A 14172-nucleotide genomic window follows, 5' to 3' on the forward strand; every position below is an offset into this window, starting at 1 on the left:
ATATAGAGAGATTTTGTAACGTACAACAAATATTTACTTCAGTTAAAAATGTCTTTCCAATACAATTTAGAAAAAAAAATCATTATTATTTTTTGGGTTGGACGTCCATTGGTAATTTAGCCAGCTGGCAACTAAACCTGACACAGCCATTCACTCACTCTCCACCCAGTGGAATGTGGGAGAGAATTGGAAAAAGAAAACTCCTGTGGTGACATAAAGACAGTTTAATAGGTAAAGCAAAAGCCACACACACAGAAACCAAACAAACCAAGAAATTCATTCACCACTCCCCATCATCAGACAGATATTCAACTCTCTCTAGGAAAGCAGGGTTCCAACACATGTAACGATTACTTGGGCCCTCTCTTTGAATGCTTCCACCTTCCTCCCTCTTCCGTTAGCTTTATATCCTGAACATGATTTCCTATGGTATGGAAAATCCCTTTGGTCACTTGTAATCAGCTATCCTGGCTGCTTGCCTCCCAGTTTCTTGTGCAACCTCAGACTACATAGAAGGAGAAAAAGCCTTGACACTGTGTAAGTACTGCTCAGCAATAATGAAAACATCTCTGCATAATTCACACTGTTTCCATCACAAATGCAAAACACAGACCCATAGTAGCTACTATGAAAAAAGCCCCACTTTATTCCAAACAAAACCAGCACAACATATTAGAAGAAAACAGTGATAGAGTGTTGAACTAGGTGAGAAACAGATGACTATCAAATAGCTGCAGAGTGGTAAACACTGGCAAATTCTGAAGTAACTCATAATATTTCTGTGTCACTTAGACGTTATTTTCCTTCTGGGAACAGTCCAAGTTGACACTTTGACAGATTCAAGATTGATTAGAAGCTGTCATTTCACTGGACACCAGAACAATGTTTTACTAGTGTCTTAGTCACACCAACATGTGTTTCTTTGTGTCATCTGTCTTCTGTGATAGCCTTTGGTCTTATCAGTTTCTATCCTTATTGCAGGTTTGTTCTGATAAATATCTTGCAATTGGGAAACAATGAATGTAGCTACTGAGGAGAGAATGTATCTTGAGAAGATCTCTTAGGCAGCAAAACTGCCTTGTAGTATCCTCGTATCCATCAGAAAACCTTGGCAGTTTCCTTGTAAGATGTTGATTTACTTTCTCAACCAACTTAAAAAAAAAAACCAAAACAACCTAGAATCTGTCTTCAAAGCTACTGTTCTATAGAAATGTAGGGGGAAAAAAATCAGATATTTCTTACCTGTACAGTATTAAGTATACTAAGATCAGAATCATAGACTGTGTTTTTCACTAATCTAAATGACAGCTTTCAATCCACAGCTTTGAATTGTAAGAATTGGAATTTATATATTACAGGCATAGATTACTGTACATCTCTATTTTCAGACACTTTAACACCAGGCCTTCAGTTACAGTGATTCTTCAAAATAAGGGTTGCGGTAATTGAATAAGTTCTTCCATCACTTGAGAATTGGGTAGAGAGGAACCTCATGAGGTTCAACAAGGGCAAGTGCAGAGTCCTGCACCTTGGGAGGAACAACTCCATGGACCAGTACAGGCTGGGGGTGACCTGCTGGAGAGCAGCTCTGTGGAGAGGGACCTGGGAGTGCTGGTTGATAATAAACTAACCATAAGCCAGCAATATGCCTTCATGGCCAAGAAGGCCAATGGCATCTTAGCATGCATCAAGAAGAGGGGGGCCAACAGGTAGAGGAAGGTTCTCTGCCCCCTCTACTCTGCCTTGGTGAGGCCTCAGCTCACTGTGTCAAGGTTTGGACTCCACAGCTCAAGAGGGACAGGGAACTTCTAGAGACAGTCCAGCGCACAGCCACTAAGATGATCAGGGGACTGGAGTATCTTCCTTATGAAGAAAAGATGTGGGATCTGGGACTGTTCAGCCAGGAGAAGAGGAGACTGAGGGGGGACCTTATTAATGCTTGCAAGTATTTAAGAGATGTATGCCAGAAGGATGGGACAACACTTTTTTCTTTAGCACTCAGTGATAGGACAAGGGGTAATGGACGAAAGCTGGAACACAGAAAGTTCCACTTCAAGGAAAAAATTCTTTACTGTGAAGGTGAGGGAGCCTGGCACAGGCTGCCCAGGGAGGTTGTACAGTTTCCTTCTCTGGAGGTTTTCCAAACCCACCTGGACACATTCCTGAGTGATCTGATCTGGGTGGACCTGTTTGAGTAGGAAGGTTGGACTAGATGATCTTTAGAGGTCCCTTCCAACCCCTACCATTCTGTAATTCTATGATTCTGTATTGAAAACAAGATGCCAGGAAATCTTGTAAATCAAACCTTTGGAGAACGGTGATCATGAGTGTTTGCGAAGTAGTTAATCGAATAACAAAATCCTACAATGTCGAATCCAAAATGTATTTACATCTCTTGAAATCTAAATATTTGAAGTGATGTAAAGAAGTATGAGTTTTTGCACTTGATAAATTTATTCCTAAATAACTTTGCTGATTGTCTCAGAAGGAGAATAAAATGTTACTTTCCTTTGGCTGTGACTGTAAACTCTATGCAAGTATTTATTTTCAGTATGAATTCAGGTTCCTATGTAAAACAGCTTGCTTTTATGTATGTTAGCTTCTGCACAGATAGAATTCTAACTATTGAAGCTTCACAAAAAGATCTTTAAGCATTTTGCTGTCAAAATGGAATAGAATTTCTCTATCATACTGTACAGTTGTGCCCTGGAGGGTGTTTAGTTTGTCACAACATGTAAATGGTAATATAAATGAAGCTATTTCAAAGAGGATCTAGCAGTAGGTCTTGAATGACAACTTGCTTTATGCCTCTCTGCTTATTTTTTCATTAGGGAAAAAAAAGTACTCAAACATGACAAAAAACTTCATAAGCCAGAGCCTCTCAGTTGTAGAACACTTTTTGAATTTTCTTTTTCACTGTTCCTCTGTTGTTTCCATTTTAATCCTTCTAAATTGTTATTTCCCAGCAATGATGGGAATGATTTTATCTCTACTCTTCTGTCAGTACAGTTTAATTTTTTAGATTATGATCATAAAATTAATGTATCTGATTTCATTTTTGTTTGACCTTTTATTCTGGATGCTGCCCTGTTCATAGATAGAAACTATCCTTAACCTTGAGCTTTTGTCAGTTGTCCAGCTCCATTAATTTAAGCTTTATTAGAGTGAGATTTTTGCCTCCTTTCACATCAACAAAAAAACTTTAATTTCTTCTAGAGACCAATTAGTCTTTAGAAATGTGTAGAGCACTGAATTCAGACCTAGTATCTGTAGGTGCGTCATAGGATGACTCAAAGCATGTGCAAGAGGTATGATGGGTCTCACTCAAAACAAGTCAGTGAATCATATGTATAAGTTCATAAATTCTAATTGTTATTAATTAAATTCACATAATGTTAGAAATACAGGATAAGCACAACTTATGTATTAAATTCATAGTTTATCAAAACAGTGACTCTGGAAGCAGAATAGCAATCAGGAGTAGGCATCTTCTTTCAGGAAAATATGAAGACTAATGTGAGCTATGCCTATGAAAAACTGAGGAGAAAGTAGAGGAAATAGTTGAACTTGGGAAAAAATAAGACTGCTATGGAGAGAAATGAATACCTTGAAACTTCATTCATTTTCTCTACAGGTGAAAAGATGTAGGTCGTATATAAAACTTAAAATCTTAATTGTTAGATAAGTAATTTGAAAAAGAAGGAGGAAGAAAAACTCTAGGATTTTAACTAAAACGTATATGTAAGTGTATTTTAGTTTCTATTTATGTGTTACTAAACATTTGGATCTCAATGATCGGAAGATGAATATTATTGTTGTACTGTGTTTTAGGCAGCTACACAAGGTGACCTTAAAGAAATCAGATATTATTTTGGTAATGTTGCTTTCAGAATACAAGCTGATAAGACAAAATTCAGTTTGTCCCAGAGAAACTAAAACCTCACAATTTCATTTTCAAAACACACAAAAACCACGAAGAACTGAGAACTGTAAACTATTTTAACCAAAAAAACCAGCAGTAATATAAATATTTGATTGATAAACATGTGCTTGAAGATGATAATTATAGCTACTGAAACTGATGATCATAGATAAGAAAGCAAATTTTAAAATATAGTCAAATTTAAAACTATAATTTTACTATAGAGATGAGTAACTGGTGGCCAGCCTATTAGTGACCTTTGTTCTCTGGAAAATAATTTTTTAATGCAACTTGAGATCTGTAAATGGGAATTTGTGTAAAGGTAGAGATTTAATGCTACAAAAAAAGTAACCTGTAGCAAAGTCTGTCTTTTGTTGTCATTGAGACATACAAAATTTTCTGGATGAGGTAGCTGGATAATGGTAAATTACATGAATTTATGTGAGGCTTAAAAAAGTAAGTCATATTGTGGTATAGTGTAGCTCGTGTAAGTCTCCATTACAATTGCATCAAGCCCTTCTCATCCTGTTAGGGTGACTATAGTTAAGTTCTGTCTACAGTTCTTCCTACTATTTTACTAAACCACTACTTCTTACACAGCTTTTTAATGTTATCCAGATTATTTTATCTGTAAAGTACATTTGAGTCCTGTGGAATAAATTAAAATTGAGATATAGCTCTATAGTACAATTATCCATCACTCCACTGATAGATATTCCTAAGGAATTTGTGCTATTGCTGTCTGAATAAATAACAGATGAACTTATCATATAGAATGCATATGAAACTGTGAATTTGTAGAAGCTACAGCATTAGAAGCATAGTAGGTGAAAGTTCTCTTTTTGGTGTTCTAAAAGCATACAGGAAGAACAAAAACTGTTCTTTATTCTGTTCTTTATTTTGTTCTAAAGAACAAAAAGCTGTTCTTTATTCTTTCCTATCCTCCTGAAATATAAAAGACTGCAGAATGAAACTAGAAATTACCATCAACATCCCTATCCTGTATTCTTACAAAAATGACCATTACCAAAACTTCCTGAAAATTATATTCAAAAGAAGTAAAACAAACAACCATAGTTATGTGGTATTTACTGCCTAAATACAGCTCTGTTTGATCTATCCATTAGAAATGGATTTAAAATCAAGATGTTATTTCCAGAATGATTGTTGCATGAGTGAAAATTGCCAAATAAAAGTCATAATATGTCATAGTAGAGTGTGATTATTTGCATTTTTCTTCCATAGTTTATTTCCAGTTATATTGAAAGCTGCCAAAATTGACATTAAGGATTAATAGAAATCAATGCAAATATTCACACCTGTCAATTTTAAAGAAATAAGCATTCAGAGGATGTTGTTATTTGGATGTGGCCACACTGCAACTGCTCTTATTTTTTTAATAATTAACTGCTTTACAATGAAGCCTACAGTGAGATTTAATTTTACCAGAAGTATCATTAAAATGCAAATTGTCTTTGTAACCCCAGACTAATTTTAATGTAGTTGGGTAACATAGTTGAAAGGGAAAACATTTCTTTAATAAGTCTTAGTATAACTTGGTTTTATATTAAAAATCCTTAGCTTTTGAAAAAACAGACTGAACAACACTCACATTTATCTATCTTTGCATTCCTTTGTGCATGATTGTATTTTGCATAACTGTGATTGCAACAAGATCAGTTATTTTGATCCTTAAAGCTGAATTTGATGAGACCTACTGAATTTGATGCAGAGTGCATCAAAACTTTGATGTAGACTGCTTGCTCAACTCATTATATCTGAATATTGCTGGACTTACTATGAGGCTTCTCTTCTAGTTCTCCCTGTCTCATCATTCTTATGAGCTGCTCTGATGCAGACACCACAGTTGTTCATTATGTTGCAGGAACAGTGAATTAGTATGATTTTCAGGCACTTGGAAGACATTTGTCTTGTTTGTTTCCAAACTTTTTGGTTGTTCTTTATGTGGGGAATTAGTACTCTTTCTATTATCAGCTGTGACTCCCATATTTTCTATCTTAAAGCTTGTGTTAAGGTCTCTAAATCTGCTGTTACTGCTTATGTTCTTTATCTAAAAAAAATGATATTAACATATTTGCCTGGAAGAAAATATATTCCTTGTACATAGTTTAGTTAGCAGTATCAACAGTATCCAATGGTCTTTGCTACTCAGAATTCCTGTAAATTGTAGTTCATTTGGAGGCTTTACTCTGTATTGAGAGATTGTTTTTTGCCAGGTAATTAATTAGCTTGAATAGACCTGAACAGAAATTTAGCCATCATTTGTTTTTTAAACAGGGCCGATTTCTGTATCAGCAGGAATTGGAGGTAAAAAGCTGCTCATACTGTGTGTGTGTGTGCTGAGTTTTTTATGTGGCAGAAGTGGATCCTAATAAGAAATTTTGAACTATCTTACTTGTCTCCACTGCTCAGCTGTCTGATCAGAGACCAATGACTTCCTAAAAGTGTTTCAAATGGGTTAAATATTTTGTTTTGCCTATCTACACTATATCTCAAAACTTAAGAATGCTATTGACTATGCTTTCAATTAAGGCAGAGAAACCTGGTTTTCCTCTGTTCCTTCTGTGTCCACATTGACACCTAACTCTTCATCTGACCTTGAGGATAATTACCCTAATAATTCCTAAGGTTAATTATTAGCAAGTATTTCCAGTCTAATTACCAACTGCTGAAGGGGGTGGACTACAAACTAGTATCACTCGGCTGACTTATCTTCAGATAAAACAAAAAGGTTTATAGATGTGAAAAAGAAAAGGCTGAACCTGCAAACATGCAGCCACAGAGATGAGGGTAGGGAAGACAAGCATCTTCATACTTAGTTTGCATCATGTGCACTCAACTGTGCATATCAGAGGCAACATTTTTCTCCTCAAATAAAAGAGCACTATTCAAAAAGTCAAGATAATTAAGTTGTAATGAGTGGACCTAGGGATATCACTGAAGTTCAAAGTAAATATGCTGCAACTGTATTCAGTAGACAAGATGTTGCTGTTCTCTGTAGATTGTACCTGTAGAGTTTTACTGTATATTTTTTTAATTTTATTTTGCTACTTAACTATTATTCAATAACAGCTGTTATTCTACAGTTACTTAGATTCTTCCAAGAGTGGTAGAGTCTATACTAATTATTTTAACCTGTGCTTAACAGCCATGAGCTGAATTAGTATTATTTGTCTTGAACCAACATTCTTTACAGGTGTGGTAAAATAGCAGAATAATGAAATCCTCATTATAAGTTGCCTGTGTAACTGCATAGCCACTGTGTGTGGACAACCCATTGCATAACAGATTCTTAATTCAAAGACTTCTTAGAGTTCTGTTGCTTATCAGATCAAATGTAGGTTTTTCTTGCAGTGGCTTTTTCATCAAGCGTGTTGTTTTGGTTTTGCAGATTTTTTTTTTCTTTTTCCCCTTCCATTGTAGAGCTTTATTCCAGGTCTTAAGAGAAATAAATGGTTTTAGGATATCTTCGCAGTAAATTTTAGTGCAGTTTGCAAAGTCTTGGTGATGCTGTCATGCAAAGATATGCCTTTACTAGGGAAGTTCACAGGCTTCCTTTTACTTTTCTCTCTGGCTTTTGGGGGTTTTGGTATGGGTTTTTTTGTTGTCATTTTCTTCTCTCTTCCTGCAATTTGATGTTCAAGACCTTGTAACCCATCCTGATTTATGAACCACTATAACTGGGAAATATATTCCTTTACCAATGTTTTTTTATACCCTGTTAATAATGTAAGGGGCATGGGTTAAGTTTTCTCAAGCCATCATACTTTTAGAACTAATAAAACTGCCTATAATTGAAATGGAAAACTGTGAGACAGTCTTCTCTGCTTAAACATACCTTAATTGCTGAAGAATGGATAGGATAGATGGAAATTGTTTCAGAACTGAATTTTAATATTTCGTTATTAGCAATAGAAAAAATCAGCATATAGAGATGCTGCTTTGTGTTTTGATGTAGTTACAGTCTGGTGTCTGCTTATTTTCCCCTTTATACTAAAATAACTGTATGTGTGCTGTGTTCTAACCATACATCAAATAACCATCAAGTCTGGGGCCTCTTCACTGTAAACATTCTAGTTTATTTTATTGTCTAACAGCGCAAGTAGAGAGTGGTAGGGTAGTTGGAAATGAATTGGAAAACTGTTACCTTTGATTGTAATGAAACCAACCCAAAATATTAATTAAAAAAACTAAAAAGTTTTCAACTTATTATATATTACTTTAATATTCACATTCTAAACTATTTAAAATAGTAGTATTGGATTTTCTTTGATACTTTTATTTACCTTTTGGAAGAAGTGGGTTACATAGATTGGCCTTTTTCCTGTTAAGTGTAAAGTTTCCCTTATGCTAATTACCAGGATAAATTTTAGTAACTTTAAATGAAGAATAACTTCCACAGAGCTAATATTTTCTAGTATATAAAGGATACAATGTATACAGCAAATACAGAAGAAGTGAATGTTGATTCTAACTGACTTTGTTCACAGGTACTTTACTGCTCTGAGTACTTTCTCTCTCACCCTTTCTCTAGGAGAAATAAAGATCAAACTGATGGAGGTAGTTTTGCAAAAGCAAGATGGGCCAGGGCTATTCAGAAGGTAAGAGCTGCTCTTAAAACTACTGATGTGTTACTGTCATTTATTTTTTTTTTTCATCTGGAGGGAGAATTTATTATAATGTTTTTAGTTCATGTAAACAGCTATTCAGTTACAGCAGGATCTGAGGATGTGGCTGCAGAGTTTCTGGTAGCAGACACAATTTTTACTATTGGTTCTTAAATGCATGTGGTTCCCTCAACTCTGGATTTTTTTTTCCACTTTCTTCTGAAATTATTTAGATAAAAGAGAAGTAATTGTAGCTTTGCCATCTTATCTGTGTTGCATATTAATCCAGAAACTGTAACTTCAGACATCTAATTCATTTAAACATCTAAGTCATTTTTGATGTTGAGAAATGTCAGTACTTAAACCCATTTTTTATTAAATATTATTTAAGTGCATTGTTTTAATATTTTTCCTAGAAAAATATTTTACTGATAATGCCACTGCTTAAACAGCATTTTTTTTAGTTAGGTATGATAATTAAGGGAAATAATTATGAATACTTTCTCTGTGTGGCCAATAATTGTACCAAGTATTTTCTTTCTTGCCATTGCTCCTACACTGAGCAAATCACTGCTTCACATGGATGGTTGGAAATTTTGACATCAGTTTTTGCCCAGGTTGCTCGGTAGTACTATCTGTCATTTCAGTTGTGTGCCACTTCTGGTTAAAAGAAAAGATCTAATAATTGAAAGAGCGATTTTCCAATTCACATTATCTCAGTTTTTGTATCCTACTCTCACTGGTTTGTTCTTTTTGTTTATATGCCAAATGTTGGCTTGCTAGAGTAGGTGGGCAGAATAAATCCTACTGTAACAAACATATCAAACAGCACTCATGCCAAAGGAAGCTTTTTTGTCTTGTAGACAGATGTTACAATAGTCTTAAGATGCTTTCTCAAAACTTCCTCTGTGAAGAGTCAAATTTCTATGCTTGTCTGATTTCCTAGTCAGTGAGATAAATATTTTTTAGTTGAAATGACTAATGTAATGTGGTCAGTAACTGTATTTTATGATTTGATGAATCAGATGCATTTTATTCAGATATTAGAAGTATTTGAATAAATAAATTTTAATATTGTACTTCTTCCCACTACCATTCTTCTAGGTAATTTTGAGGTAGGCATTTAAAAGACAGTTAACAAGTTCCAAGCATGAGCTGTAATCTTGGGTTGTCACTATGTCATAGAATACTTTTGTTTTCTGTAACAAAGTAGTCAAAATATGTCACTGTACTGAAAGAAGGATAGATTGCTCAGCAGTTAATCTAGGATCAGATTGAAGTTGAAATAAAGTGAGCAAGTTACTGTAAGTCCTGGAAGAATTTGAAGATCAAGTGAATGGGAGATATCTCATGGAACACTTGGAAAGCTATGGAAAACTTCTATAAGTATTTACAGGGTCATTTCAGTCTTCAGTTAGTGTTTCTTTGGAAGTTGTGTGTTAAACCTTGGTCTTCATATGCTTCTAGTTCTGTATTTAGTAGACACTGGAGACTATGAGAATACAGATGTTGAAAGGGGAGGAAACCTTAATATTAAAAGTATTTAAATAATTCTAATAATATAAAACTGAATATTATATTAGATTTTTTCCATGGTAATGGATATAATAGTAAGGGAAAATGGACACCATTGTGTTCTTGATTAGGTAACTTGTGTTCTTACTGTGATGCCTGCACTAAGCATGTGCTTAAGGCTGAAGATGAGTCAGAATTCAGTTCAAAACCTATTTTTAATGAATGACCTTTTTTAGCAAAATTAAATGGGTATATAATGCAAAACTATATGCTAGCATTTTATTCAGCTAAACTTTTGATTTTCCTGGGCTTAGGCACACATTAAGAGATCTTGCACAAAGCAAAAGGAGATGTATGATTAGATCACTTGTTATATGAAATTGGCCGTGTACTTAAATGTAAAGAGTTTTTGTTCTTATTTTTTACGTACAAATGAATTTGAATAAGAATTTTCTCCTGATAGTTATTTTACCTGAAATACACTTATATATTTAGTCTTTTATGCTTCAGTGAATTAGGATGTGGGTTGCCTTGGCCTTTGTCTTTTCTTTTCCTGAAAATAAACTGATTTTCAGAAACAGTGCACTGGTATCATCCCATCATTGATTTACTACAATTGATGTGACATTAGATACCATTCTTTGCTCAGAAAATCTCAGAGCTATGAATGATGAATCTCTGCCAATGCCTGATCAAAATAAGTTTTACCCTTGGAAGTATTCTTGTGGCTAAAAGAAGACTATCTACAACAAGAACATGTAGCACAAGAAGATCAGAAAACTAGATAATCCTGATGTATTCTACAGATTTTATAATATTTCCAGAGCCTCATAGTAGGGGCAAGCACAAAGGTAAAGCAAACTAATTTTCTACCAAAAGTAATCCCTACATCCCTAGGTGTTTCTACTGTAAGATCCTGCTTATACAAGAATTTAAGTGTCCCAATCCAGAAGGAACTAGAAAAAGAAGTATCAGCCTTCAGTAACTGCAAGGAAGGTTTTCAGGCATTGATGCAGACTGTAGGTTGGATATCCATCACTGGAGGCTTTTAAGAACAGGGGATTAACAATAATTTGGGGATTTTTAAAACTATTCTTGGAGGTTTAGGGAAGTGTGTTTAGTTTGGATCAGAGATGAATGTGTATGTGGAGATAGTCTTTAAAATAGATAACTACAAGATACATACCCATAAAGGATAATGCTACTGCTTTAGGTGTTTCCTCGCAGGTGAAACAACCATGAATTCTTACTGCACTAGGAAATATGAAAGGGACTTCAGTTCCAGAAAGAATATTTGTAGTGCATGCTTTTAATGCTAATCTATGGAAATAAGAAATTGAATTAGGCAGTTTTAATCAAATATGAATTACATCCAGTCGTTCACCAGAGGCATTTTAGCTAATGAATATTTAATCAAACATTGACCAGACAGGAAAAGTGCCAAACTGTTGTTTTTGGGATTGTATGTTTCTATATAATAAATTGCTTCAGTGTCTGTTTGAAACAGCAGTAGTCAGGCCTTCTTGCAATCATACATGATGTAATAATGCTAAGATAAAAGCATCAAGGAAATCATTCTCACATTAGAGAGGGGAAAGAGTTAAGGACTTGAGGGAAAAATTCTTGTCAGGAGTTGTTAGCTTTCAAAAAAAAAAAAAAAACCAAACCAAACCTTGTAGAACTAAAAAGAGTCCTTTAATTGGTGCTCTGCTTAGAAACAAAAAAGAAATATCCAAAGCAAAGTTACTTTACAATAATCCAATCCTACTATCTCTTTTTAGATTTCATGTTCACATTACTGCTAGGAACAGTGAACAGGTGGGGTTTTGTTTGTTTGCCTTAGTTTTTCACCACATTTTAAATGACTGCTACAGAGAACTGACAATCATTACAAAAAGATGTATTTAGAAGGTTGTGGTTTTGTGTGGGATTTTTTTTTCTTTGAATTCAGTGTGGACCTTGAGTACAATCAAATAGATTTTACTCTTTCTTCCCTCCCACACCAGTTGTCTGTGGCACTTCAGTTCTGTTTTTCGCTGCTAATTCGATATGTAATAGATACAGTTTTGCTGATTAAATATAATCAGTTGAGTAAATAATTGCTACCTCTTAGATATAGGTATGCTTTTTATAAAATATAGAGCATAGTAATTGGTTATTAAGGTTTACTTTAAGCAAGAGACAACTGGTGAGTTGTTCTTTGTGTTACTCAACAGCAGTGTTTAGTGATAATAGTGAGTATTGGAAACAAAAGGCAAAATTGGCAAAATAGTGGCATTATGTTGCATTTTCTTACAACCTATAGTGAGACTTAGTTTGCAAAATGAACATAGTATATCAGTGTGCTACAGTTTATGCCATTAGATCAAAAAAAATTAGTGTGTATGCCAATATTAAAGAGATTATGTGGAATTAAATATTCACTGTGGATTGTTCTCCTGCTGTTCTTTGTGATTTGTAGTTAACTATATGATAGATGCCATGGTGATGCTCACTATAAGAGTACTCTACCAGAGAAGTTATCAGTAGCTTTGTTCTGTCAACACTATTGATTTACTGTCTCACTCAGAAACAAAACTTGATAAACTAATACTAAAGCAGATATTACACAGTGACAGCAGTGGGAATTTAGGACTGAGTAAGCAGAAATCATTCTTTTTTTAGGAGCCATGGGCCTATGAGATTAATGTAAAGCTTTCCTTTAAAAGATTTCAATAGGCCCAAAGAAATTGCAGTTTTTCAGATGAACATCTTTTTAACCCTGCACTCCAAACCATGTTATGTGAGTGTATCTCAAAATGGAAATAAACAAGTATTTCCTTTTCATGAAGTGCTTTTAATAGATAATTTATATCCTGATGTAATTCAAAACTAATCAAGTCTTCAAGTGACTTGAAATTATAGCATATTGATTTGGCTAAATGACTGTCAGCAAACAAACTGCATTTCTTAAAGTTTTGTGATTTTTTGTTTTCAGGTGACATATTTAAACAAAAGTGACAAACTGACAATTTGAAAACAAAGAAATGTTGAAATGTACTTTCTTTTCATCTAAGTAAATTTAGTATCATTCAAATTTGTTGACTTTAAGTCAAATTGACAATGTATTAGACTGATTAGAATGTTAACTGATGATATGAGGATGCTCAAAATACCCGAGGAGTTAATGGACTTACCAAGATGTGGGTTTTGGGCAGGGGAAGCAGTGTTGTTGGGTTTTGGGAGGTTTGGGTTTTTTGGTTTTTTTTTTGGTTATTATGCGAAGGAAATTATTGGCTATATCAAGCAGTTCTACTTCTGTGATACAAATGATCTTGACTTGTGTCTAAACTGTTTGAACGTACACAAAGAAGGTAAAAAGGTCAACATGGGGAGACTGGACCAAGAGTTCTAAGATCACTTCATAGTTGCCCTTGAGCCTTTCAAAAAAGTGGTGTTTACTTTGACAAAAGATGATTCACTGATAAAGAGGGATGTTTAAGAATGTCTCTCACTTGTAGCCAGTGAACACACAAGAGCAATGCTTACAAATAGCATCAGTTATTTCCTCAAAGAGATAATGTGAGATTGATTCATTTTCGTTCATGGCTTCAAAAATCATGCATGACTTCATCTTGATTGCATCCTAGAATCCATGATTCTAAGTAGAGATAATGGGTTAGAAATTCAGCTAATAGATCAGGACAACAACTCTAATTTCACAGGCATGAGGACATAGAAAGCAATAAATATAGCTGCTAGTTGTATGGAAGCAGTTGCAAGCTTTATGCTGCTCTGTTGGTAAATTATCTAGCACAGATTAATTATCATGGGATTATGGTTTAAATTAAAATTTATTACATTATCTTGTCTTCCGTTTCTCCTATCTTTTGTGGAAGATGTATGCTATGTAAAAACACAAAGTCACACTTGAACTTTGACCACAGAACTGCTTTTGTTTCTTTTATTTCCAATCTTTTCAAGTAAATTCACTAGCATATCTGTGGTTTTTTTCTGAAATTACTCCTCTGAAAGTTTCTTGGTGGGGAAAATGTATCAAAAAGTCAATAGATTCTTTTTTTAATAAAACTACAGTTAAACTATTTTTAAGCTTGTTTTAACTTAAAT

At 34.3% G+C, this 14172-nt stretch overlaps 1 protein-coding gene across 1 annotated transcript in view; it reads left to right on the plus strand.

Moving 5' to 3' along the window:
* UNC13C (unc-13 homolog C) overlaps positions 1–14172 on the plus strand; it is a 218198-nt gene that overhangs the window by 24622 nt on the left and 179404 nt on the right. The window contains exon 7 of the mRNA XM_061999969.1: positions 8478–8544. Coding sequence (XP_061855953.1) covers positions 8478–8544 — 67 coding nt within the window. The remainder of the gene's footprint in view (positions 1–8477; positions 8545–14172) is intronic.

Source organism: Colius striatus, chromosome 7 (assembly GCF_028858725.1).
Source record: "Colius striatus isolate bColStr4 chromosome 7, bColStr4.1.hap1, whole genome shotgun sequence".
Lineage (NCBI taxonomy): Eukaryota > Metazoa > Chordata > Aves > Coliiformes > Coliidae > Colius > Colius striatus.